Source organism: Rhineura floridana, chromosome 15 (assembly GCF_030035675.1).
Source record: "Rhineura floridana isolate rRhiFlo1 chromosome 15, rRhiFlo1.hap2, whole genome shotgun sequence".
Classification (NCBI taxonomy): Eukaryota; Metazoa; Chordata; class Lepidosauria; order Squamata; family Rhineuridae; genus Rhineura; species Rhineura floridana.
In genome coordinates this window covers 26,446,744-26,473,302 of record NC_084494.1, presented here as the reverse complement: position 1 = coordinate 26,473,302, position 26,559 = coordinate 26,446,744, and the positions used below count along the sequence as shown (strand labels likewise).

The following is a 26,559-nucleotide window of genomic DNA, read 5'->3' as shown; positions in this document are numbered from 1 at the left end:
CCCTCTCTCGTTCCTTCCCAACTATTGCCCCGCCGTCTCTCAGGTGTCTGTGCCTGATCCCAGCTGCTCAGCTCCGGCTTCCGCTGAGCGGCCGTGTCTAGGTGCTCCCTCCCCTCTCCCCTTCTCCAGCCTTTCCACTCCTCCTCCCGGCCCCCCTTCCCGCTGTCCCAGGCGGGCGAGCGCTCTCTCCAGCTCTTGCGCAAGGAGGCGCCTCTTTAACCCCGTAGTCGTTCCCTGTCTCTTCAGCCATGAAGATCGTGCCACGTTTAGCTGGAAGGCAAGTACCCCGGTGAGGGCAGCGAGGTAAGGATGGCGTCTTTCTCTGCTGAGGTTTTTACCTCGCTTCTCCACGAACCTCATTGCAGAGAGGGACAGGACAGGACAGAATTTGGGTATGTGTATGTGAGTGTGTGCGCACTTTTTTTACATCCTTAACCCCCCCCCCCACATATCAATCCATGTGTATTATTATTATGAAATATTTTCATGGGCTAGGAAAGCACCTGCTGTTTCAGAGCGAGTTCCAAATTTGGCCAGCATGTACCAAATTTAGATTTATAAACTCCCCCGTTATATCAGTCACTTAACTTTCTCAAGTTGTCTTGTTCCATTTGCTCAGTTTCTCCCGTTCTGAATTTTGAACATGATACTAATTGTTTGGGGTTGACTTGGTCTGATAGAATTGAAAAAGTATGGTACCTAAATGTTTAAAAACTTTTCTTTCTTTCTTTCTTTCTTTCTTTCTTTCTTTCTTTCTTTCTTTCTTTCTTAATGGATAGCAGGGATTAATGGAAAGTATATCTCAATGGGAAGTTCCTACAATTGTTTAATGGAAATAGGCTCCATGGAGGAGGAGGATTGCTAGGAGGCTTTCTCCCTAGCCTATTCTCTCTCACCTCCTCCCCAGTCTTCTGCATTAATTAATTAGAACTGTTCTGAATTAATTAATTCACTGCCCCCTCCTTAGTGGCAGACAAGAAACAAAATTGGCTCTAGGTTTGAGTAAGCCCCCTCTTTTGCTGGTGGCCCTGGTGGGATCACCTGACAGTAGGTAACATGGGGGGAAGGAGCTGGGTCTAGCTGCCATTTTAACTCCCCACAATGCCCTGCAGCGATGGTATGTTGAAGGTATTGTGGGAAATTAAAATGGCAGCTAGACTCAGACATCCACTGCTGTTTGGGCAGTGGGCCAGCGTTTTTTTAAAAAACGGGGGAGCAAAGCAGGCATCAGAAGTGGGTCATTCTGGGACACTGGGTCCAGACAGCTGCATGAGGATCCTGGGTGCTGTCTGGGGAGACCAAGTTTTAACTCCTCACTTGGCCATGAAGCTCACTGGGTGACTTGTGCTAGTCAGTCTTTCAGTGCCTAGTCTACCACATAGGAATGACTGTAAGAATAAAAGAGGTCTGTGTATGTTGCCTTGAGCTCCTTAGAATCCCTGATGAGGACTAAACACCCCAGTTTAGCTGTAAGCATGCATAGCAAAGGTGTGTATGAGGGAATGGAGCCTTTTACACCTCTTGAACCACCCTGGCCATAAAAATGCCAGAAAGGTTTAAGGTTGCTCACTGATTCCATGCGAGGTAAGATTGAGTAGATTCCCTGCACAGAAAATATGTATCTATTTTCAGCTGGAAAACTGTTGGATGCACAAGAGGGATCTCATCCTTGTTTACTCAAGGTAATAGACAAGGATCCTCTGGACCAGGAAAAGGAATCTGATACACTGGCATTGTCGCCTCCCTGATTATCATCACCTTGGGACATCCCAAATAATGGGAGGCACTAGGCACCTCTATATAGGGAAGAGACCTTCTAAGGAATGGGGAACCTGTGGCTCTCCAGAAGTTGTTGGGACTAAGGCTGTGTACCACCTTACATTTAAAGCACATGATTCCCCCCAAAGAATTGAGTGTGTGAGAACTGTAATTTGTAAAGGGTGCTGGACATTGTAGCTCTGTGAGGGGTAAACTACAGTTCCCAGGATTCTTTGAAGGAAATCATGTGCTTTAACTATATGGTGTGTATGTAGCCTAAGGAATCTTTATTTTTAAACTGGTCTTGGACAGGACAGCTCTTGAAACAGAGGATGCCTTCAAACAGAGCATGGGTGGGAAACTTCAGATTCAGCGGCTGAATGCGGCCCTCCAGGCCTCTCTGTCTGGCCCTTGGGACTCTCCACGCCACATCCCTCACTCGCCCTGCTTCTGCCCTGAGTGTTTTTGCCTGGCTGGAATGTGTCTTTGAGTGCTGATCATAAGTCTTACTTGCCTGGACAGGGGATGTGTGTAGAAGCTAGCCTACTATACAAAGGTAAATTTAGCATTTGTTGCTCTGCCATCATTTGTCGGTCCTGCCCACCACTGGCATGTGGTCCTTGAAAGATTGCCCAGAAGGGAATGTGGCCCTTGGACTGAAAAAGTTTTCCTGCACCTGAAATACTGTCCTCTGACAGCCCTTCAGAGGACTGTGCCTTCTGTAAAGTGGGATACATACCACTGCCCCCAACACCTTCCTCTGAGTTTCTGTGAGTGAACATGATATAAGAATGTGTCACAGAAAGTTATTTCCCTGCAGTATTGTAAGCCCTGAAACATATGAAGTTTCCTCTTGGGTTCTAGACCCTCAGTTCTAACAAGGGACATTTATAGAAGAATACTTAAAAATAGTCTTCTGTGACTGAGGTTACGATATTGTTATGGTGCTGGGAAATTGAACTTATCTTTGATGTTCTTGTTTGAAAAGTGACTCATCGGACTGAAGTAAAGGTGAAAAAAAATTGGAACACATTTCTACAGAGTTGCCAGAAAATAAAACAAAAAACGAGCACATTCCTGTGCAATCCTTTTTCTTTTTTAACCTCAATTCTATACTATACAACAATCATACATTTAATTAAATCATACTTAATATATCCATAATTACTATTTCATTTGTTTTATATTGATCCCAGTGCAACAAAAATTGTAAACAAATTTTCACTGACTGGATCCTTCTCTTTCATAGTTACTTTTATCATTCTAATATTTTATATCTTTTATTTTTTCATAATCTTTATATCCCAAATTTTCCTCTCCCAGAGGTTTATTTTTGGTACAATATGCGTTTTCCACATTCTTGCTATTAATACTCAAGCTGTTATTAGCATATGAGAGACCAGGACAAAAGAACCTTGGACAGCCTGGTGTTCTATATTGTCCAATATATCATTGTTAAAGGAGCTAAAAGTAGATTGATGTTTGCTCTTTCTCTAATTTCTTCTCGTATTTTCCCCAAAAGTCTTTAATCATCCCACAGTTCCACCCTGTGTGCGCAGAAGTACCTTTGGCAGTCTTGCATCTCCAACAGCTGTCAGACATTGTTGCTGATTTAATGGGGGTGCTGCCCATACATTGAGTGCAATTGCTGGGGTGGGATGTGTCTTTGAACTATGACAATGCCTCTTCTTTGCCTGGGTGGAGGATGAGGAGAAGTGTGGTGTGTGTGTGTGTAGAGACAGAGAGAGAGCTCTGAGTTTGCATGCCTCATGCAAGTAGAATGTATCTACTGTACAAAGGTAAGAGTCACATCCATTGCTCCACCCAGTCTCTGTCCACACCTACCATTGGCATGCCATCTTCAGAAGGCTGCTCACGAGGGAATGCAGCCCTTGGACTGAAAAAAGGTTTCCGACCCCTGTGCTATATAGTAAATTATGTGGGGTTGATGTGTGTGGATGAAAGACAGATGTTGAGAACCTGCCTCCTTCCATCTCCCTGCCTTTGCTAAAAGGTCCTCAAGTCATCTCATGGAGTATAGTCTTTTCTCCAATTGACACATTCCACTGCTGTAGAAACAATATAACGGTACAAAATAACACCCCTCTGTTCTAAGAGCATCTTCCACCCACTCTGATAAAAGAACTGTGCAGCCCTGTAGCCTATGATGTTGCACGACACAGTAAGCCAACCTGTGGCTTAGCACAGGGTAGGGAATCTCAAGCTTGAGCCCAAATGTGGTATTCCAGGCCTCTCTGTCTGGCCTTCAGGACTCTCCCCTGGCCATGCCCTTTTCTTGCCCTGCTTTGCACACTTGGAAAGTATTATCAGATTTCGGTACTGCCTCTTGCTTGCTGAACGGAGAGAAGCGGAATGTGTATGTATAGGAACCTCTGGATTTGTATGGCTGGAATATAACCTACTGAGAAAACATTAGAGAGTCATATCCATTACTTCACTAACTGGTTGCCTCTGGGCCCTACCAACTCCTGGCATGTGGCCCCTGGAAGATTACCCATGAGGGAATGTGGCCCTTGGGCTGAAAGGTTCACCACCTCTGGCTTAGCGAGACTGCATGAGCATGCAGGCTCCTGTAAAGTTGCTTTGCTCCTCCCTGCTCCTTTTTGCTGCCATGCTGTGCTAAGCCAAGGCTTGGCTTAGTGTGTCATCTGAATGGGACTTGTGGTTAAGCTCAGAGCTTGGAAAATTTACTTTTTTGAACTACAACTCCCATCAGCCCCAGGCTGGGGCTGATGGGAGTTGTAGTTCAAAAAAGTAACTTTTCCAAGGTCTGGTTAAGCTTTCACCTCACTAACCACGAAATGAAGCCAAGGTTTGGTGTAGCTTGTGGGTGGTGTAGAGAGCGCTTAACCGTGAGTAGGGATGGACAAGAATTTTGATTCAGTTAGCATTTCAAGCTAAATTTATCAAATTCGCACCTTCCGAAACAGTATGAGAACTGAAACACAGCCATTCTTCAAAATGTGCCTTTATCTGAATTTTGCAATGCAGTTCGCTGACCAAACAGTGTTTACAAAAATGCATATATTAGGGGAAAGTGTGCGTAAACACAAACATATTACTGAAAATAACACACAAACATGCATTGCACTAGGATAAATTGTTTGCAAAGAATGTATACAATCAAAATCGCATACATAAATGTGTTAGGAGAAATTTGCACTAAAATGCTGGAGAATTTTCATGATGATTTTTGTTTAAAAAATGTAAAATGTAAATGGACTGCCTTCAAGTCAATTCCGACTTATGGCTACCCTATGAATAGGGTTTTCATGGTAAGCGGTATTCAGAGGGGGTTTACCATTGCCTTCTCTGAGGCTGAGAGGCAGTGACTGGCCCAAGGTCACCCAGGGAGCTTCATGGCTGTGTGGGGATTCGAACCCTGGTCTACTAGGTTGTAATCCAACACCTTAACCACTAAATCACTGCAGAAATATGGAGAACTGAATCTAAGACTGAAAAAAGAAGAAACTTGAGAGAACTGAAATTGACAGATCTTTCCATCATGAGTACCAGATAAGACAACCTACTAAGACAAACCTTGACCTAGTGTGACGTGGCAGCAAACAGGATTGGGGAAGAGATAATCTCTGGGAACCCACACATTCACACAGTCTTGTTAAGTCATAGCTTGGCTTACTCTGCCGTGCACACCAGGTCTAGATGTCTTAGGATAGCTGTCCCTGTGCTGCTGACATCTCTCTTAAAAGAGATGCATCCTCCTTTAGGACCAAGCATTCTCTATGTAGCTTCAGCCCACCACTTTTTCCCCACATTCAGTTTCCCACTAAGCCATGATGCTCACTGCGTGACTTTGGGTTAGTCGCACTTTCTTAACGCAGCCTACCTGTGAAGATAAAATGGATTGAGGGAGAACCATGTATTCCACCCTGAACTCCTTGGAGGAAAGGTGGAATAAAAATGTATAATCGTGTACTGCTACTACTTTCTTTGCATATTCAAAGTGTTTCACATGCATGTCATCTGAAATCACTATGACAACCCTGTAAAATAGATCAGTATTGGTACCCTCATGTTAGGCAGGGGTGGGTCCAAGAGCTTTGTGCCTTTGCATCTCACACTTATAGAGCTACGCATGTTTAGGCCAACGGCAGTTACTTCAAAGTAACAATGTAGACATTTGCATCTTTAGCCACTCCACTAGGGATGGGGAACCTGTGGCCCTCCAGATGTTGGATTCCAATTTCCTTCAGCACTAGCCAGCATGGCCATTGGCCCAGAATGATGAGAGATTTTGTGGGGCTACAGGTACCCCATCCCTGCACTGTCCCACACCACCTCTGTTGTATCAAACCCCCAACTTTTAGAAGAGGAAAGATGGGTAGTGCTGGACCCAGGATTTGGGGCAGGGGAGTCTTGGCACCCACAGTACACCTCCCATCTAACCTGTAAGAGATGGAATATGCGAACTGAGAATTCTCTTAGGCTGTATCTAATTTTCTTGGCTATTCTGTGCAAATGGCAGCACTGTTAGGTCAGCGGGCCCTCTATTGGCCTTGGGGCCCTAGTCGATGCCCAACTGTTCCTCCTTCTGGAGCTGCTGGATGTTTAAGGTTTCCTGACAGTTCTTCTTTTCTTGTCTATAGGGCTTCCATACTTCCCACCACCCAAAAGGCCTCCTATCCTGGGGAAGCTGGATTTCAAAAAGGAGAGTGCGGTGGGTTTGATGATTAACCAGTTTTGAAATGGCTGAAAAAGATGGTGAGTTGGATTTGTTAAAAGGCCCTCGAACCTCCTATTCCTGCTGCTAATCCCATGGTTCTCCCCCCACCCCCACCGCAACCCTCGTCCAGCCAGAGTAGGATTTAAACATTAACATTTCTGGCTGCTTCGTACTGGCCTGGAAAAGGCAGCGCGGTTGCGTACCCATTAGGTGACCTCTTGGCACCCTTTTTCCAGGATTCTTTTCTCTTCAGAGGTGGACAGATTCCACAGGGTGAACTGTGTTAGTTTGCTGCAGCTGATTCTATGCTGCAAGAGTCTTTGTTGTTCTTGTTTGCAGGTTGAAGCCTCTGCGGGTGATGCCATGGACCTCCTAGAAAATGAAACAATTGGTGGTGCTCCTATTTATCTGGGCCCCTACTCTATACAGTCCTTAGAGCAGAGATTAATCCAGCCATGCCCCTGCGTTGTGTGTGTCAATGGTAGTATATAGCAGGTATGGCGAACCTGTGGCCCTCCAGATGTTGCTGAACAACAACGCTCATTATTCCTGGCCTGTGGCTGTGCTTGCTGGGCCTGATGAGAGTTGTGGTTCAGCAACCTTGCAGGAGGGAAGGTTCCCCACCCTTGGTATATAGGGCAGACATCTCTCTATGTATCGTGGCGTGGGGACTGTTTAGACTAGGTGACCTTTTTGAATCCACTCTGAAGGCTCATTGGATCCCCAGTGTCTGCTTCTCTGACAAAAGCCTTTTTAGTGGTGGCACCCATATTATGAAACTATCTCCCCAAGAGGCCTGAACCACCTCATTGGTGGTTTTTTGCTGGCCTGTGAAAATCTTCCTCTTTAGAAAACAAACCCCAAATCTGTGCTGTTGCTGTTAGTTTCATGGCTTTGCCATCATTACTGTACATTACATTTTAAAAGTATACTGTCTTGAGCAATGATCGTGGTGGATAGTTCAGTGTGAAAAATAAGGCCCCACTTGTATTATATATTTAAAGCGGTATCATATCACTTTAAACAGTCATGGCTTCTCGCAAAGAATCCTGAGAGCTATAGTTTGTTACAAGGATGCTGAGAATTGTTAAGCGACCCCTAAGCCCCTCACAGAGCTACAATTCCCAGAGTAGTTTAGCAGTTAGTACCTCTTCCCAGGGAACTCTGAGATTTCTTGTTCTGTGAAGGGAATTGGAGTTTTTAAACAACTCTCAGCACCCATAACAAGCTACAGCTCCCAGGATTCTTTGGGGGAAGCATTGACTGTTTAAAGTGGCATGATGCTGCTTTAAATATACCGTGCAGTTGTGGCTTTATTTTGCAATGCATCATCAATTATAGTAAGTTTTTCCCAGAAGGGAATTTGGTGAGTTTGAATTACTTCAGGAGAAGTGCCAAGGTTTTGCAAGCAAGTGACCGCAAAGAGGGCCAAAGAAACTTTTCCTGGTTGTCCAGCCGGTTCCTGCTTCTAGAGCAATTCATAGAAGTCACAACAGCTCTAGGGTACGGTACTTGAAAAGATTATAGAGTGCGCCTGCTCTTTCCCTTTTGCCTGATCTGATGAAGCAGGATGCAGAAAGAATAGCCACAAGGCATCTTGTACCTCGGCAGGGAGGGGCGTGTGGCCTGTTGCCAACCCAGCTCTTGCAAGGGCGGTCCTACCATTAAGCCAAGTGAGGTGGTAGCCTCAGGAGGTGGATGATGGGGGCGGGCAGTGGTGGCGAAGTTAGGAACCTTGGAAGCTGCCTTAAACTGAGTCAGACCAATGGTCCATCTAGCTCAGTTTTTTCTACACTGGCAAGCAGCTGCTCTCCAGGATTTCAAACCGGGAGTCTCTCCCAGCTCTGCCTGGAGATGCTGGGGATTGAACCTGGGATCTTCTGTATGCAAAGCAGATGCTCTGCCACTGAGCTACATGTTGCAGAACAGAGATATGTGTGCCATGTGGCCTGCCCTGCACACCCTGTGCTAGCGTCTACTCTTAGGTACAGCGGAGGATGCTGTCCCATTGCCGTTGTTGAAGTAGGATTCAGCTACCACTCTGGTCAGCCCTAATACAAGGAAGGGGAGAGGGTTATCATGTACAGTAGGGCCCTGCTTTTCGGCGGCCCGCTTTTTGGCATTCCGCTAATACGGCAGCTTTCAATTAGAGTAAGGCCCCGGCTCTTGTTCCGCTTTTACACCGTTTTTCGGGCGTCGGGGGCCATTCTATTGAATGAGTTCCGCTTTTCAGCAGGTTTTGCTTTTAGGCGGGGGTCTGGAACGTAACCCGCCGTATGAGTGGGGCCCTACTGTACTTTGACTCAGGCAGCACAGTGTCTTGAGCCAGTTCTGCCATTGGGTAGTTGTGGCTCACAACCAGTCAAGAGAGAATACTGCACTAGATGGACAAATAATCTGAAGTGGTATGAGGCAGCTTCCTTACGTTCCTGTGGATGCTCTTTGCATCTTTGCTGACCTCCATCTTGTACGGAGATGGCTGCCGGGTCCCTCCAGTTCCACAGTGGTGCCTCTTGAGCACATGGGCTGGCATGTTCATTCCTGATTGCTTTGCAGCAGCGTTATGCTCAGATTTGGGGCGAAGAAAGGCATTGGATAAGAACATAAGAATTGCCCTGCCTGATCAGACCAAGTCTCATCCAGCATCCTGTTCTCACTGTGGCCAAACAGATGCCCGTGGGAAGCCCGCAAGCAGAACCCAAGTGCAACAGCAGTCTCCCTACTTGTGACCCCCAGCAGCTGGTATTCAGAGGCATCCTGCCTTTGACAACAAGGGTAGAGCATAGCCATCATGGCTAGTAGCCTTCTTGGCAAGCTTGAGGTCAGGGAGAGGGGGTGACCTTACAGAGTGGAGCCGGTGAATGGGGTGCATGGGAGAGCTAGAGGTAGGAGTAATTGTGGATGCTTGGGGGTGTCTGTTTAGAATTTCCCTCCCCAATCTAAGGGAAGCCCCATTCATGGTGATGCGGATAATGAAGGTGGTGCACAATGCTGGAGCCACTAGCTATATCTAATGCCTGTGTGTGTGATACGTGGGTTCTGGACTGAAGCACCACAAACTAATGGGAGAAGCTCCTGGCTCTGCCTGCTAACCACTGAAGAAAAGGGGGAAAACCCTCCAGTTATTACAGTATCTGTTTCTACCTTAAACATGCCTTTAAGGAGTAGCTTGTCCTAAAACAGATCTGACCTGGGATACATCTTATTTCAAGCTCTTGAAACGTTTTCGTTTTAATTTATTTGCATGTTTTGCCTGCCAGTAGTGATTTCATATGATTCTTTTTCTGCTGTTTAGCCACCTCTCTGTCTCTTGCAGGGGGCCTTAAACCACGCAGATGGACTCTGCTGAAAGTGGCGGCTGTGATAGCCAGCGGCTTCCTGCTCTTGGCTGGGATTGGAGCTGGGATCTGGGCTATCGGTAAGAGTCTCTGCATGGCTGAAAGAGATTGTTTGCAAGACATGATGCACATTAAAGCCAGTGTCCTTCACAGTAGGGTGTGCGCGCCTTTCTATTATGTGTGTGTGTGAGAAAAGAGCACTCTGTCCAATTCTTTTTGGCCAGGAGGACTGACATAGTTGCCCCAAATCTCTATTCATAAAAGATCCAGTCTCTTTTCAAACACTCTGTAGACAACAGCAGTAACTTTAGCACCAAATTACTACAGGCTTAGAGCAAATCCTGGAGCAGCTGAAGTCACATACAGCTGAAATCCATGGGTAAAGACCCAGTGTGAATGCATCAGATTTAATGACTAAACTATGTCTGGGCAAACTGCAAACTCTATAGCAGAAGGGGCAGTTTAGGGGTGTGGGGTGTGAGCATTCCAAAGGTGAAGTGCTAGTGCTATATGGACTTCTGCCAAAGATGGATCTGCTGATTCTGTCATTCCCTCGTATCTCATGCTGAATGGTGTTCACACTCGGGAATGGGGACCCTGTGGCCCAGGGGATGCTTGTGGCCTACAGTCTGACTTCATGTGAATGACAAGGAGGGGGAAAATAACAGGGAGAAAGGGTATGACAGAAAGAGAGAGAAAATAATAGTGGAGAGGGGGAGGCGGAGAGAGAGAGGCTGTATACACACCATTCATTGAAAGCACATGACTTCCCCCAGAGAATCCTGGGAACTGTAGTTTACCCCTTACAGAGCTACTGTTCCCAGCAACCTTAACAAATGACATTTCCCAGGATTCTTTGAGGAAGGGCATGTGCTCTAAATGTATGGTGTGTATGAAGCCAGAGAGAGAAAGGGGTGGCAGAAAGAGAGAAAAAGGAGGTGCACTTCCCAATTCTGACTCTAGCCCAGCCGATCACTAGCACATGGCCCCCAACTGATTATGCCCAAGAGAATTAGGCCCTTGACAGGGAAAAAAAGATTCCCCATCCCTGTTCTAACTTCATCCTTGTGTCTCTACTCCATTGCAGTGGTTTCTGCACTTGGAAGTGAAGGTGAAAGCCTGTACGTTGGTGAGTGTTTGCAAGAGGAACTGTTGCCTCTCTTTTTACATAGGGCATCACATCACCGGGCCCAGATTACCAGTCCTTCCCAAAATTCTGATAATATTCATTGTCTATGCAATGCTTTTCCAAGGCGCCCATAGCACTTTAAGCGCCTTTTCACAGCCACCCTTGCAGCAAACTTGTAAGACAGGCCAATATTTTTACGCCTATGCTGCATCTTAAGGCCTAATTTGTGACAGGTGTGTGATGTGAACAGCACATCGTTAAATCGTGTAATTCACTTCCCTAAGATGTAGCGATGGCCCCCCCACCTTTGACAGATTGATTTTATTGGTTTATGAAACCCAGAATGCAAACAATCAGAATACAAGAGCCCCTCGACCCCACACAATCACAGGATGTAATAAACAAGAATGATCTTAATAACTTAATTTAATATAGTATCTAAAACTACCCTATGAATCAAGAGGTGAAAACTATGTCAGTTGAACAAAATCGTTGAGGAACTCCAGTGGAGCCCCATAGAGAAACCTCAACTTCTGTAACTCTGGACAGCTTTGAAAGGTGTTTAGACAAATTCATAGAGGATGAGGCTCTCTGTGGATACCAGCCATGATGACTATGTCCAGCGTCAGAGGCAGCAGGCCCTGCTTGTGGGCTTCTGGAAGGCATCTGGTTGGCCATGATAAGAAACAGGACGCTTTGCTAGATAGACTTTTGGCCTGATCCAGCAGGGCCTGTGGTGAGAGTGGGGAATTGTGTGAGAATTCATACAACTGAATTAACCATGTAGTTCTCTGATGCCATGTGGCTCCAACTTAAGCATTTGTTGAAGATTGCTCCTGCAAGGATCATTTAGGCCATCTGCCATCTGCTGTGGCTTGAAATTTTATCAAATACTTAAAAATTCATATATAATTGCTCATCATGCCAGGTAGACCTCTGCTGTCTGTTCTGAGTTGGACCACAGGAGGTATTTGGGGGAGCTCCTAAAAGCAGAGCGAAGCAAGTTCGCCTGTGGTACTTCTAATCTGGCTGGTGGTGGCCTCATACTAAGAGGGAGATATTGCTATGAATGAAAAAAGGATCAGTCAATATGGAGCTAGAGTAAAGGTGGGGTGAGGCAGGGATGGATGTTGGAAAGGGCTCACAACTGTGTTTGGTGTCTATGCAGTCCAGGTGAACCCCGGGGACCTACGTCTCACTGTGTATGATGAGAATGAAGGGAAATGGAGGCTCCTCTGTTCGTCTTCCTCTGACACCCAGGTGGCCGCCCTCAGCTGCGAGGAGATGGGATTTGTCAGGTATACCAAGACAATGGCTGGGATGACAAGAGTGAAGAGCATTGACATTTTGAAGCAGGTGTTCTGAAGCAGAAGAGGGAACCATGTCAGGCCCAGCTGGTCACATAAGAGGGAGAAAAACTACATTGGTAGAGATGCCCTCCTATGCACAACCATAATGTGCACAGGAGCCCTCTCCACCTTTTCACCTGGCCATCCTAATTGGCGTCTTTGTGGGACTTGCAGCTCTTTTCATGTGTTATATTTGTGTAGGGCCTTTTCAGTGGTGGCACCCCGTCTGTGGAATGCCCTCCCAGGTGAGGTGCATCTGCCTCCCTCATAACTGACTTTCAGAAGGAATTTCAAAACATTCCTGGCATTTGAAGGCTAAAGGAGACTGTTCCTAGCAATTCAGAGATCACTGGATAGAATTGGATGCATTTTCTCCCCAAATGGTTGAGCTGAACCACACTGCAATGTTTGGGTCTGTTTTGTACCCCTATTCGATCACCCCAAAGTTTGGATGAGATTCGGATGCATCTGAATCGGCTTGGTCAATTAACACCTGGATGCTCAGTGTGGACATCTGCAATGAGGGGGCTGTGTGTGAGCCCCTGTTCACGCCCAGCTGCCCCTTTGCAGATGCACATTGAATGCACAGCTGTTAAGGAGGTGGGGTCAGTGGCAGACACCAAGTTTGGATGGGGACAATAATGCAGCCATCATTCCCCTTCTAAATGTGGAAGGCTGGATTTGTTTTACTCAGTGGCATGACTTATCTCAAAACAGCCTGCACTGTGCCGCTCATTTGAGCCTGAGGGGAGGCAGAAGAGCCATAGCTCAATGCCAGAGCACCTGCTTTGCATGGAGAAGGCCCTAGGTTGAATCGGCAGGTTTAGCTTTAAAGCAGGGGTGGGGGACCTGTGGCCCTCCAAATGTTGTTGGACTCAAACTCCCGTCAGCCACAGCCAGTGTGGTCAGGAATGATGGGAGTAGGAGTTCGGCAGCATCTGGAGGGCCACAGGTTCCCCATCCCTGCTTTAAGAGGGATGCCATGGCTGAGAATTGTCTTCTGCCTATGCGGGTGGCTCATTTTAGTGTGAGCGCACTGTTGCCTATAAAGGTCGCAGGGGCAATCGTAGCCAGTAAGTGGCCATTTTAAGACAACTTCTCATTTCCCTTTTATAATGATCCTTGAAAATGCACTAAAAAGACTGGGGTGTGTGTCTCTCTCTTGATTCTGATGATGAAGATTTCCACAAAACACCCTCCCTTTAGGCTCCTTCCTCAAGCTTACAGAGGCACAGAGAACACTGGGCTGTACACACATCATTGCATGGGCTCTGACTCTCTTGTGTGCTTGCCTCCACTCTAGGTCTCTCTCCCATTCAGTCCTGGCTGCTGACAGTGCAGGGGCCAATGGAACATCAGGCTACTTCTGCGTGGATGAGTCCCGCCTTCCTTTTGCACGAAGGCTGAGCGAGGCCATCGTTGTGTGGTAAAGTACAAGACGGACTGGGAGGATAATGGGAGTTCTAGTCCAGGCACCTCTGGAGGGCCACAGATCTCAAAACCACAAGCCCCGATGGTGGCTAAGGAGCACTAAAGGGTTCACCAATATCAGTCTGACTCTTCACTATGTTTGCTGGGGCTGATGGAGTTCAGCAACTTCTGGAGGTTATTAGGCTCCCTTCCTCTGCCGTGGGCCCTGTAGAACTACTTATACCTGGGCCTGTTAGGGCAGCGGCGGGGAATCTCCAGGCCTTGGGCCAATTTTGGCCCACTAAGGGTTCCAATTTGGCCTGTGAAGTTGTTTTTGTTAAACCACACCACCCGTCAATAGGGTGACATCATCTCAATGGGCAGGTTTGATTGGTGCAGTGGATCTCTGCAGAAAGCAGGACTGAATCCCCTGCCATCAGCTGATGTGAGGGTTCAATCCTGCTCCGTTTGTCTGTGTTAATGCAGACATAATGGGAAAAGCACATCCATCACTAGCAGGATGATCCATTCTCTGCAGCTTAAAGGACGGATGTGCCTATCAGTGAATAAAGTGTTCGCTCAGCCATCAGTGTTACCTCTATGGGCAGGCTGCCTGTCTTTTTGTTTGTTTTTAAGAGCATCTCATGCATGCTCATGAATGTATTTGTTGCCTTTTCATTTAAAAGTTTTTATTTATTTTTTTTAAAAAGTGTAATAATGCTCTGAGGAGTAGGGAGGGGAGGCTTGTTGGTGTCATTATGGGGTGGTCAGCCTATCAGCAGATCAACACAGCCAGCCTGTACTGCAAACTTGCATAACCATGAGTTGTTGTCATTTTGTATAGAGCTTGACCTTGGAGAGGGTATTAGGTACAGTTGGACTAAACAAAGTAAGGGTGCTAAGGCACATTAAGTGTGTGATTTTGACATGGCCAAGGTCAGTCCTGTTTGTTCATAATGGTATTTCTTTTAAAAAATAGCACCCTCACTCATCCAATTTTGCAGTAAGAAAATCTGCAACCTGTATAAATTATGAAATTATGTATAAATATACTTCATTTCCCTATTTTACATCATTCTCATTTTGCTAGCCCCAGGGAGACCAAGGGACTTTTAGGGCCACTGTAAATCCTACTCTGCTTGTGTTTCAGTTTTTGAATTAGCGAGGAATTGCCCACCCCCTTTATCCCTGTGTAGTCATAAGGACTAGTATCTTGGAAATCATAGACTGGATCATGAATTCTGCCCCCAGCAGAAAGCTCTGCTTGCAAGGAATCTGGAATCTTGTGATGGCTCATCCTCTTTCCGCCTCACAGCTGAACCTTCTCTCTTTCTGTCTCTCACAGTGAATGCCTGACAGGCCAATTCCTGGCAACGCTATGCCAAGGTATGGAAACCCTGAACCCTCCCAAGGGTACCGTCTTGATCCATCTGCCTGCGTACAGGTCTCTCTCTCTCTCTCTCTCTCTCTCTCTCTCTCTCCCAGTCTGCTATCTTGACATTCTTCCAAGTCTTTCCCAATTCTCCTTCTGTTCTTCAAATGCCATAAACGTCTTTTCATTTTCTTCTTCTGACTTGCTCACACCTAAAACACTCCTTTGGGATTTACTGGCGTTGGCGCTCATGCAAATGGGAACTCAGGAAAGCATATAGGCGGTTGCATCAGATTGAGCAAAGGCAAAGTTGGCTCTAGCCATCAGCCTTTGGCGAGCTCCTCCTCCACCAGCAGGCTTACCTGATGGCAGACAACACACTGAGATGGTGGAGAAGGCCTGGTCTTCCTTTATTAGCCCAGCAAAGCGAGGCCCTTGGTTTAACATGGCCATTTGGCATTCCATTTGTAAGTTTGTATTTCATGAGGTGACAGTGCTTAGATGACAGGGAGGTGGTTCCCCTTGGATAGCGGAGGGTATGGCTTGACAGCAGTGGGGACAGGACTAGCCCATATGGCCTCGCGACCCCTTGTGAATCCTTTTGATGCATGTAGAAGTTATGTGGACCTCTCCTCTGCTTCATGTGGTCCAGGCCATTGGAACTCAAGTTGGTGTTCTTGTTCAGGACACTAGTCTGCATGTCAAGTATGAAACTCTGCTTATACCCAATGTATCTGTTTTTCTTTGTTTGCTCTGCAGCAATTACAGGGATGGGACAGACTTTTTTAAATATCCCAAATATATATAAGTGTGTGTCTATGTGACACACACATACACAGAGCTTCAAGTTCCTAATTGTATTAAAAAAAGAAAACAAAAATGTACCAGCTCTGTGTGCAGAAACAGGGATGGTGGCTGGGAGATGCTCCCAAATTTTAAGCGATATCATCTGAATACCTGGGATGTTTCTGTGCCTGATTCTGCCTCCTGCAGAACTTACACTTGTTGTGTCTTTTGCAGACTGCGGACGCCGGAAGTTATCTATGGACCGGATTGTGGGAGGCCAAGATGCCAGCTTGGGCAAGTGGCCGTGGCAAGTCAGCCTGCGCTATGATGGGACGCACCTTTGCGGTGGCTCCATCATCTCAAACGAATGGGTTATCACAGCTGCACACTGCTTCCCAGAGTGAGTCCCAGGTCTATCTGTCAGTGCTTTTTCGGTAAAAAAATAAAAATAAAAAAATGAGGTGCCAGTACTCATACCTTGATAAAAGTGCTGTGGGTGCACGCACAAAATGGCTGAGATGGGCAGGAAAAAAAGAGGTGCTCGCACTCGGTACCAGTGAGTACTGTCACAAAAAAAGCACTGATAATTTGTGTTGAGTATGAGTATGGCTTCCAGCTTTGTAAGGCTGCTAGTCTCAGGATCTGACCTGCAGTTTTAGGAAGTTTGCTGGGGTATAGTACAGTGGGGAGGAGAGCCTGGCTGGGAGTCCAGAGTCTGTGAGTTCAAATCCCCGCTCGTGTCTCCCGGGTGTCAAGGGCCAGCTAAAGGTCACCCCCACAGGGAGTGGCTCAGGGGTTACGTGCCCTGCCACATGTGTAGCCGTGGGCAAGCTGCGTAGTCCCAAGGAGCCCAGTTGTCCCCCAGCTGGCAGTTGCGGACAAGGAAGGGGCTGGCTTGTGCAGCTGTGGCAAGCTGAGCAGGCCCTAGCCAGCTGGGGAGGATTAGCCTCAGAGGGAGGCAATGGTCAACCACCTCTGAATACCACTTAACATGAACACCCTATTCATAGGGTCGCCATAAGTCAGGATCGACTTGAAGGCAGTCCATTTCCATTTTCCATGCATGAGTTTAGGAACAAATGGAAAAATTGAATTGAACAGCCCTGTTGGGTTCAATCATGAGAAACAAATCTGTGCAAATGTATGTTTGCTTGCTTGTTTCATTACTCCATTTAGGTTTCTCTGTGGGGCTTCGGTCTCATTCGCACCATACATTTATGCCACTATTATTCCACTTCAGCAGTAGTAGCCTCGCAGAACCAGGAATAAGGATCTAGCGTGGCTGGTTGCTTCCCTTTCATGTGCCTGCAGTCCATTGTCAATCCTGGCAGTGCTGTATGGCTGTCGTCCTTCACCAATCTCTTTTTTGTGTCTCTCCTGCCCCCCCCGGATCTCTCTGCAGGAGGAATCGAGTGGCAAGCCGGTGGCGAGTGTTCATGGGTGCCGTTTCCCAGTTCTCCACTAAGGGGCTGCAGGTGGGTGTGACAAGCATTGTGTATCATGGTGGGTACCAGCCCTTCCTGGATCCCAACAGCGAGGAAAACAGCAACGACATTGCCCTGATGCACTTGGCGACACCCTTTTCCTTTAATGGTGAGAACACTGCGGTGGAGATGGTGATGGGGAAGGTGGGGGTATCTTAGAATCATAGAATAGTAAGAGTTGGAAGGAGCCTATAAGGCCACTGAGTCCAACCCCTTGCTCAATGCAAGAATCCAACTTAAAACATACCTGACAGGTAGCTGTCCAGCTGACTCTTGAATGCTTACAAAGTTGGAGAGCCCACCAATTGGCTCTAGGCCATTAGTTCAATTGGCATACTGCTCTAACAGTTAGGAAGTTTTTCCTGATGTTCAGCCAAAATCTGGGTCCCCACAATTTGAGCTCATTATTCTGTGTCCTGCACTCTGGGATGATCGAGAAGAGATCCTGACCGTTCTCTGTGTGACAGCCTTTCAAGTACTTGAAGAGTGCTGTCATATCTCCCTCCTTCTTCTTAAGGCTGAACATGCCTAGTTCTTTCAGCCTCTCCTCATAGGGCTTTGTTTCCAGTCCCCTTCTCATTGCTCTCCTCTGAACCTGTTCCACTTTGTCTACATCCTTCTTAAAGTGAACCTTGGCTCTAGTCCAGAGATGGGCCAGTGGTCAGGGATCATGGGAATTCAGGAGGAAGGCTGGGGTATAAATTTAACAAAAAACAAACAGAACCTTAGGAGACAGGGTAGAAAGATTCATTTGGCTGATGATGATACTTTCTCTCCACAGAATTCATCCAGCCCATCTGCCTCCCAGCACTGGGTCAACCTTTGGTGGATGGCAAGACCTGTACAGTTACTGGCTGGGGCAACACCCAGTACTATGGTAAGTACCTCTTGCCACTTCTATATTGCTGCAGCCCTTACAAGTTGCAGTGGATGGAGCTGTCTGCATCTTGCAATCTCATTATGCAAATATAGAAATTGCTGTTGGTTGCATAATCCACCTAAAAACTTCAGCCGTTGTCTATTATTGTTGTTGTTGTTATTTAACAATATTTATTTGAAATATACAGTACAGATTAATTAAGGAACAAAAGACACTTTTTAAATTATAACAAATATAAGATGACATAATTCTCAGCTGAGTGGATGGAACAGAACTGAACGGATACTATTGATAAGACTAGGGGGAATACAGATTGTAAACAGAGAACATCAAATGTACCTGTGGGGATTGAAAGATAAAAGAAAAAGGGATATCTTATATTAAAAAAGCAGGGGGAAAGCTAGGTACCGGTCTTCAGGAGAACCAAATAAAACCATATTTTGTTGGAACCGTCCATCCATGTGTTTGCCTTTCCATGTAAGTCATAAAAGGCCACCATATGGCAGTAAAGTCGAATGGATCTGCTAGTCCTTTAAGCTCCTTGAGGCGATAAGTTAAGTTTCTCAGAAACTGCAAGGAAAAGGGATTTTTGAAACCAGGTGTCCAATGAAACCGAAGAGGCATCTTTCCAGCCCTGGGCTATATAGCTAATCGCGCTGCAGTTAGCAAATAAATGATTAACTCCTTATACGTTAACTCTGAATTGGGACCAACAAAAATAGAGAGCAGACAGAATCTAGGATCTAAAGTAACTTCCCGTCCAATAATTGAAACTAATTTCACTAATCGCTCGCACTAAAATTCAAAAACATACTGACAATTCCAAATCATATGATAGTAAGTACCCCGATCCCCACAACCCAACCAACATAAGGGAGAACTTTTTTTAACACATTTGTAGACCTTAAGGACAGTTTAACTTAACTTATGTAGGCCATGCCTGGAAAAATTCTCTAAAGCCAAATAAAGATCTGACTGAAGGGGCAGGAGTCTGGCTTAAGCACCCTACAGATTTCTATAGTTCACCAGTAGATGCTGAATAAATTATACAAAGCAGGCAGATACTTGCGTGCTTGCTTGCTTTTTCCCTAATTTCTCTTAGGGTGCAGAATTCAGCTTGCCAAGGTACAGAATTCTGGGCACTGAACTTTTGATATGTTCCCCCCCCCTTCCCCTTAAATGCAAGATATGTACAGTTCTGGTTGCAGGCTTGTATAGCTGTACAGACACTATGGATTATATTCTGCTAAATCGTACACAGAGTAGACTCATTGAAATTAATGAACCTAAGTTAGTCATGCCCGTTAACTTCAGTAGGTCTACTCTGAGTAGGAGTAACATGGGATATCACCCCATGTATTTAAAGCTCATGACTTGATAATAATAATAATAATAATAAATTTAATTTTTGTGTCGCCTATCTGGCCGAAGCCACTCTAGGCGACGTACACGTTAAAATACAATAAAATACAATATAAATACAGCATAAAATACAATGCAGTCAACATTAACCATTTTAAATAGCAGCAGTATAAAACAATGTAGGGCAATCAATAGACAATTTTAAACAATTTTAGCCCATCCCGGAGATCCCAAAGGCCTGTCCAAAGAGCCAAGTTTTTAAGGCTCGGCGAAATATATCCAGGGAAGGGGCATGGCGAAGATCGAACGGGAGGGAGTTCCACAGAGTGGGGGCCACCACTGAAAATGCCCTCTCTCTAGTCCCCACCAACCTAGCTGTTTTCGTCGGTGGGACTGAGAGAAGGCCCTGCGTGGCTGATCTAGTCAGGCAGCTTAGTTGGTGGTACGGGAGGTGCTCCTTCAGGTAAACTGGGCCGAGACCGTATAGGGATTTAAAGGTTAACACCAACACCTTGAATTGGGCCCGGAAAACAACTGGGAGCCAATGTAGATGAAATAATACTGGCGTAATGTGATCACGGCGGCGGCTGTTTGTGAGCAGACGAGCCGCCGCATTCTGCACCAGTTGTAATTTCCGGACCGTTTTCAAGGGTAACCCCACGTAGAGCGCATTGCAGTAGTCTAATTGAGAGGTGACCAGAGCATGTACTACCAGTGGGAGCTGATGAATAGGGAGGTAGGGTTGCAGCCTCCGTATAAGGTGTAGCTGATACCAAGCTGCCCGGCTCACTGCCGAAATCTGAGCCTCCATGGACAGCTTGGAATCAAGAACAACCCCGAGGCTGCGGACCTGATCCTTCAGGGGTAGACTCACCCCATTAAGCTTCAGGTCAACAACACCTAACCTTCCCCGGTCACCCACAAGCAGCACCTCGGTCTTATCAGGATTGAGCTTCAGCCTGTTCCTTCCCATCCACCCACTCACGGATTCCAGGCACTTGGACAAGGTTTCCACAGCCAACTCTGGTGAGGATTTAAAAGAGAGATAGAGCTGCGTGTCATCAGCATATTGGTGACACCGCAGCCCAAAACTCCTGATGATGGCTCCCAGCAGTTTTACATAGATGTTAAATAGCATGGTAGAGAGGATAGAGCCCTGTGGCACTCCACAAATGAGGGGCCAAGGGTCTGAGACCTCATCCCCCAATGCTACCTGTTGATGCCTGTCAGAGAGAAAGGATCGGAACCACTGTAAAACAGTGCCTCCTATTCCCAGTCCCTCCAGGCGATCTAACAGGATACCGTGGTCAACGGTATCAAAAGCCGCTGAGAGATCCAGGAGGAGAAGAAAGGTGAATTCTTCCCTATCTAATGCCCTCCTCATATCATCCACATATCATTGCTCCAAAGAATCCTGGGAACTGTAGTTTAAGGGTGCTGGGAATGGTTGCTCTGTGAGGGATAAACCAAAGTTCCCAGGATTCTTTTTGGGAAGCCGTGTGCTTTAAATGTAAGGTGTGTACCCAGCCTGAGATGCAAGGTTTTGTGTCAGTCGCAGCATCTTTCAACACTTTAAGGATATTGGAAGTGTAGCTCAGTAGCAGAGCACATGCTTTGCGTGCAAAAGGATTAATCTCCCAGCATCTCCAAGGAGGACAAGGAACAGTGCCTGTCTGAAACTCTGAAGAGCTGCTGCCAGTCAGTGTGGACATTACTGAGCTAGATGGGCCATGACTCGGTAAAAGTTCCTAGGTGCTGGTGTTCAGTTCCAGCAGACTAGAGGAGGGATGGAGTGCTTGCTGTTCAGATGCTTTTGCCGAAGCCACTCAGCTGGGAGGTCCCTGATTTGACCGCCTGCTTTGGAAAAGCTGCAAGGCATAAGGACCTAAGAGGAGCTTCCTGGATCAGGCCAAAGGCCTGTTTAGTTAGCTTTTTGTTCCCAGTAACCAACCAGATGCCTATGGGAAGCCCACAAGCTGAGTGCAACTGCCCTCCCCACACTTGCAGTCCCCAGCAATTGGTATTCAGAGGCATACAGCCTCTGAGAATGGAGGTGAAACATCGCTATTGTGGCTAGTAGCCATTGATAGCCTTGTTGTCCATGAGATTTTCTAATCCTCTTCTAAAGTCATCCACAACGGTGGCCGTTGCTTCTTCTTATGGGAGCGAATTCCATAGTTTAACTATGCACTGTGTGAAGAAGTGTTGTTGTTTCTTGGTCCGTCCTGAATCTTCCAACATTCAGCTTTCTTGGATGTCCCCGAGTTCTAGTATTATGGAAGAAGACGAAGAGCATCTCGCTGTCCATTTTCTCCAGACTCCCTTTACACGTTGCACCTCTTTGAGGAAGGGAACATAGCTCAGGGGTGGAGCACAAGCTTTGCGTTCAGAAGGTCCCAAGTTTAAATCCTGGCATCTCTTAAGTTAAAAGGATCAAGGAAGCAGGGGATGGGAAAGACCTCTGCCTCGGGTGCTACAGAGCTGCTGCCAGCCAGAGTAGGCAATACTGGGTCAATGGGCAAATAGTCTGACCTGTTAATAAGGCTGCTTCCTATGACCCTTCGGTTCTTCCCCTTCCCAGGGCAACAGTCAGATGTGCTGCAAGAAGCCAACGTGCCCATCATCAGCACCAGCGTCTGCAATAGCCCCGACTACTATGGCAGTCAGATCAGGCCCAGGATGTTCTGTGCTGGTTTTGCTGCTGGGGGCACAGATGCCTGCCAGGTAGGTTGTGCTTGGCAATGGGTTATGGCCGTGGTAGGGAAGCCAGAGAAGGTGAGGTACTGAAGATGGGCAAGAGGGGGAGGTTGTGCTTAAACAAGAGACAGCAAGGCATATGGTGTGTGTGTTTGCATTAGGCAGGGATGGGGATCTGGTGGCCTTCCAGATGTGGCTGGACTACAACTCCCATCATTCCTAACCTTTGGCCTTGCTGGCTCGGGCTCTTGGGACTTGGGAGTCGGGGGGGGTGCAGCACAGATTCTCCAATCCTTGGTGTTAGGAGAAGATTTTCTGAGAAACGGAGCATAGTAGGATGCATGATGAATTTGTTTAGGCACAAAGTGACCCAGGGGGAAAAAATCATGGGGCCCAGGTCAGCGACTCAGGCCCCATCTGCACTATACGTTTAGAGCAGTATCATACCACTTTAAACAGTTGTAGCTTCTCCCGAAGAATCTTGGGAACTGTAGCTTGTGAAGGGTGCTGAGAGTTGTTAGGAGGCTCCTGTTTCCCTCACAGAGCTACCATCCCCAGACTGGTTTAACAGTCAATCCCTCTTCCCAGGGAACCATGGGAATGGTAGCTCTGTGAGGGGAATAGGGGCCTCCTAGCAACTCTCAGCATTAGGGTTGCCAGGTTCATGGCCTGAGACTGATCCTGTATCTTTAGGAGAAGAGAAAGTCAGCCAAGTGCTTGTGGTTTTTCCCATTACAGGGTTGCAGGAACACCTGCACTTGGCTGCCTTTCTCTCCTCCTAAAGATACAGGATCAGTCTCAGGCCCTGAACCTGGCAACCCTACTCAGCATCAACCCTTGACAAACCACAGCATAAGACTGCTTTAAATGTATATCAACGTAGAGAGCAGATGGGGCCTCAGTTTCTCACAATTTTTAGACCTCAGAAATAATTGTGGATGCTTTTAATAATGAAAGTTGCCTTGGCTTCTTTGCCAGCCAGAGTGGAGGGCAAAGGGCTTTTTTACGCCCCCCTCTCCGGTGTGAAGAGTAACAGAGGCTCTATCAGTGTTTCTCCCTTCATGTGCTTTAGCTGATGACCCTTTGGGGTGTACTAGATGGTATGTTTGCTATGTGATGGTCTCTCCTGGGCTTTTAATTTTATGCTTTTTTAGGTAATGGCAGCCATGGGAGTCAATGTGGGCATCGGATTTGGATCAACACCCAGGCTAACCCTTTCCCTGTGCCACTTACCTGCTGTAACTTGCCCCTCCAAAACTTAGATTTGCCTGCAAAGGTGCCATTGCAGTCATATTCCAACCCGTAGATAAATGTTTTCATCCATTGTTTTGATCGGCCTGTGTTTCTGCTTTTGACCCCAGTCCTTACCATCCCCGTGATCCTAGTTTCTGTGCCCTACTAGGGCCTGTTGGAATGAACAAAGGTTGTAACCCTTGCTTCCTTCCACGCGGCAGGGTGACAGCGGCGGCCCCTTTGTGTGCGAGGATGGCATCTCGCGGACCTCCCGTTGGCGGCTCTGTGGCATTGTGAGCTGGGGCACTGGTTGTGCCCTGGCCAATAAGCCAGGAGTGTACACCAAGGTCAACGACTTCCAAGGATGGATTTATCGTTCCATGAAGGTAAAGCACACATGGGTGCAGCTTCTTACAGAGGGTAGATGGCTGAGTCGGTTGCAGCAAAAGCAACAGAGCTTTCTGGCACCCTAATGACTAAGGCCCATCTATTTAGAGCACTATCACAGCACTCAGTCATGGCTTCCCCCACGGAATCCTGGAAAGGATAGTTTGTTAAGGGTGCCGGGAGTTGTTAAGAGGCCCCTATTCCCCTCACAGGGCAACAGTTCCCAGTTTTCTCTGGGATCGATTGTTAAATCACCCTGAGAACTGCAGCTCTGTGAGGGGAATAGAGGTCTCCTAACAACTGTCAGCACCATTAACAAACTCCAGTTCCCAGGATTCTAGGGGAAGCCATGACTGTTTAAAGAGGTATGATAGTGCTTTAAGTGTATAGTGCAGACAGGGCCGAAGACAGGAGTTGGCAACCTTTTTGGGCAAGTAGACACATTTGGGATTCGGGAAAGTGCTGGAGGCACCAGTCATGAAATGGCTGCTGTAGGGGCACGGCACAACACAAAATGGCTGCTGTGAGAGGGTGGCCTAATGCAAAATAGGTGCCATATCTAAAAAGGAAAACGAAAGAGGGCCACAAAATGGTGCAGCCTCTCCTTCCAGTGAGACGTTGCTGCTTGAAAAAAAAAGGGAAGGGGGGAAAGGGAATGTTTTAAAGGGAACAAACCGTAGGCCTCCCCCCCCCCAGTACCCTCCATGCTCTTTCACACTTCTCCACTGTACAGGATGGAAGGGAGGGTGGGTGACTGTCCTGGCATCCAATGCAATATGGGAATGTTTAAGGGAAGTGTTCAATGTAGGAGAGGATGAGTCAATGCAAACAGAAACTGACCAGGAAGATTGTGGATTTTTACTGAGACTTTCATGGGCGCCATAGGAGGGAGTGGCGGGCACACTGGCACCCACAGCGATCACATCAATGACTGCGGGCCTAAGAAGTACATTGTGGCATGAGGCTTTGTGGACCTAAACTCATTTCAGCCAAAGCGCAAGTTGGCTTTGCCATGTGTGGAATCAGGGGAATGTGGTTTGAGGAGAACAGCATCACAGGCCAAATTGGGATGCACGTCAGACCTAATCAGGCCCGCGGGCCGGAACTTCTCTGCTCCTGTACTGCCGTGTTCCGCTGGTTAGTGAGTATCCAGTGCAAAAGGTCTCAAGTGAGCATGCAACAACTGATTGCTGTGGAAGGGCAAGGCGACATGTTCTTTTAGTTTCCTTCTCTCCGGCCCTCTCAGCAGAACTGTCTGGCGGAAGGCCAGTGAAGATTTATTTATTCATTGCATTTATATATCCCACCTTTTCCTCCAAAGAGTTCAAGGTGGTATACATGGTTCTCCCCCTCCCCATTTAATCCCCACGACACCTGTGAGGTAGGTTTGGCTGAGAGGCAGGGACTGGCCCAAGATCATTCCGTGAGCTTTGTGGCTGAGTGGGGATTTGAACCCTAGTCTCCCAGGTCACAGTCCAACATCCAAACCATTATAGCACACCGACTCCCAGTGAAGATACACAACCTGCCTGTCTTTTTGCTTTCCCCTCTTGCAGACCCACTCCCATGCCAGTGGAATGGTGATCCAGGAATGAAGTCCCAGGAAGTGCAGTGCTGAGCTGCCACCTCACCAATCTCCTCTCCTTCCAGTGAGACGCTGATGCTTTTTTTTAAAAAAAAGGAAAGGGGCATTTTAAAGGGAACAAACCATAGCCACATTGGACTATGTACTTTGGGCTAGCCAGGAATCCACACTCTATTTCTGCATCCCTGTGATAAAAGTCCCATGTATGCCTTGGGAAACTAAGAATCAGAAACTGCTTCAATTTTATACTGGAAGTTCCAGTAAGGATTATGGTGGGACTGTACGCACGTGATAAACCAGTCTTCCCAAACCTGATGGCCTCTGTATGTTTTGGACTACAGTTCCCATCATGCCTGACCCACTGGCCATGCTGGCTGAGGCTGATGGGAGTTGGAGTCCAGTTTTTCCAAAACATCTAGAGAGCAGCAGCTTGGGGAAGGTGGTTATAACCAAAGGGCCACTTCTCGCTTTCTTGATACACTGATGAATGTACAAGCACCCAGCGCGCTATCTTCAAGCAACTATACCTCTCTAGCATATCCAAGCACAGTTGCACACACTCGTACTTCTTGATTTGGTGATAATTCATAAGTTATCGGTTGGACCAATCGGGTACATTTGATGTCCTCTTGACGAAAACCAATAAAATTATTTTGTTTGCATATGGTTGAGGCTATAAAAACGTAAGAAGAGCCCTGCTGGATCAGGCCAAAGGTCCATCTAGTCCAGCATCCTGTTATCTTAGTGGCCAACCAGATGCCTACGGGAAGTCCTCAAGCAGGACTTGAGTGCAACAGCACTCTCCTCACTTGTGAATCCCAGCAACTGGTATTCAGTTCTCCAACAGTAGAGGTAGAACCCAGCCAACGTGGCCCATAGCCTTATCCTCCATGAATTGGTCTATACGAAAGCTTGACTGGAGCCAAGAAGCATCCCAAAACATTCCTGTATTATGTTTTCTTATACTGTAAATAGATGCCTATATTGGGTCTCCGCTGTCCTATGTGACCAAGGATCAGTTCACTCAGATTGTATATATTTGTGTAATTATGATGATTACAGTAAACAAAACGTGTTTTGATTA

At 46.9% G+C, this 26,559-nt stretch overlaps 1 protein-coding gene across 2 annotated transcripts; it reads left to right on the top strand.

Annotated features, from left to right (window-relative positions):
* Positions 1–58: 58 nt before the first annotated feature.
* Positions 59–26,559, top strand: HPN (hepsin). 2 transcript variants are annotated; one of them, XM_061597259.1, is made up of 13 exons: positions 59–303; positions 6,387–6,501; positions 9,780–9,881; positions 10,889–10,930; positions 12,099–12,228; positions 13,583–13,705; positions 15,035–15,075; positions 16,082–16,247; positions 17,250–17,440; positions 18,113–18,208; positions 22,155–22,297; positions 23,725–23,889; positions 25,447–26,559. In XM_061597259.1, the coding sequence occupies exons 2-13, from the start codon at positions 6,486–6,488 to the stop codon at positions 25,483–25,485; spliced, it is 1,254 nt and encodes a 417-aa protein (XP_061453243.1). In that variant the 5' UTR covers positions 59–303; positions 6,387–6,485; the 3' UTR covers positions 25,486–26,559. The 2 variants fall into 2 exon arrangements, with proteins under 2 accessions (XP_061453243.1, XP_061453244.1); XM_061597260.1 differs by having other exon boundaries at positions 59–392.

What these genes read in the sequence shown, in the direction of transcription:
- HPN (XM_061597259.1), top strand. An exon ending in GGGCAACACCCAGTACTATG is followed by an intron (nt 18,209 to 22,154) that starts GTAAGTACCTCT and finishes TCCCCTTCCCAG; the next exon opens with GGCAACAGTCAGATGTGCTG. An exon ending in GGGGCACAGATGCCTGCCAG is followed by an intron (nt 22,298 to 23,724) that starts GTAGGTTGTGCT and finishes TCCACGCGGCAG; the next exon opens with GGTGACAGCGGCGGCCCCTT.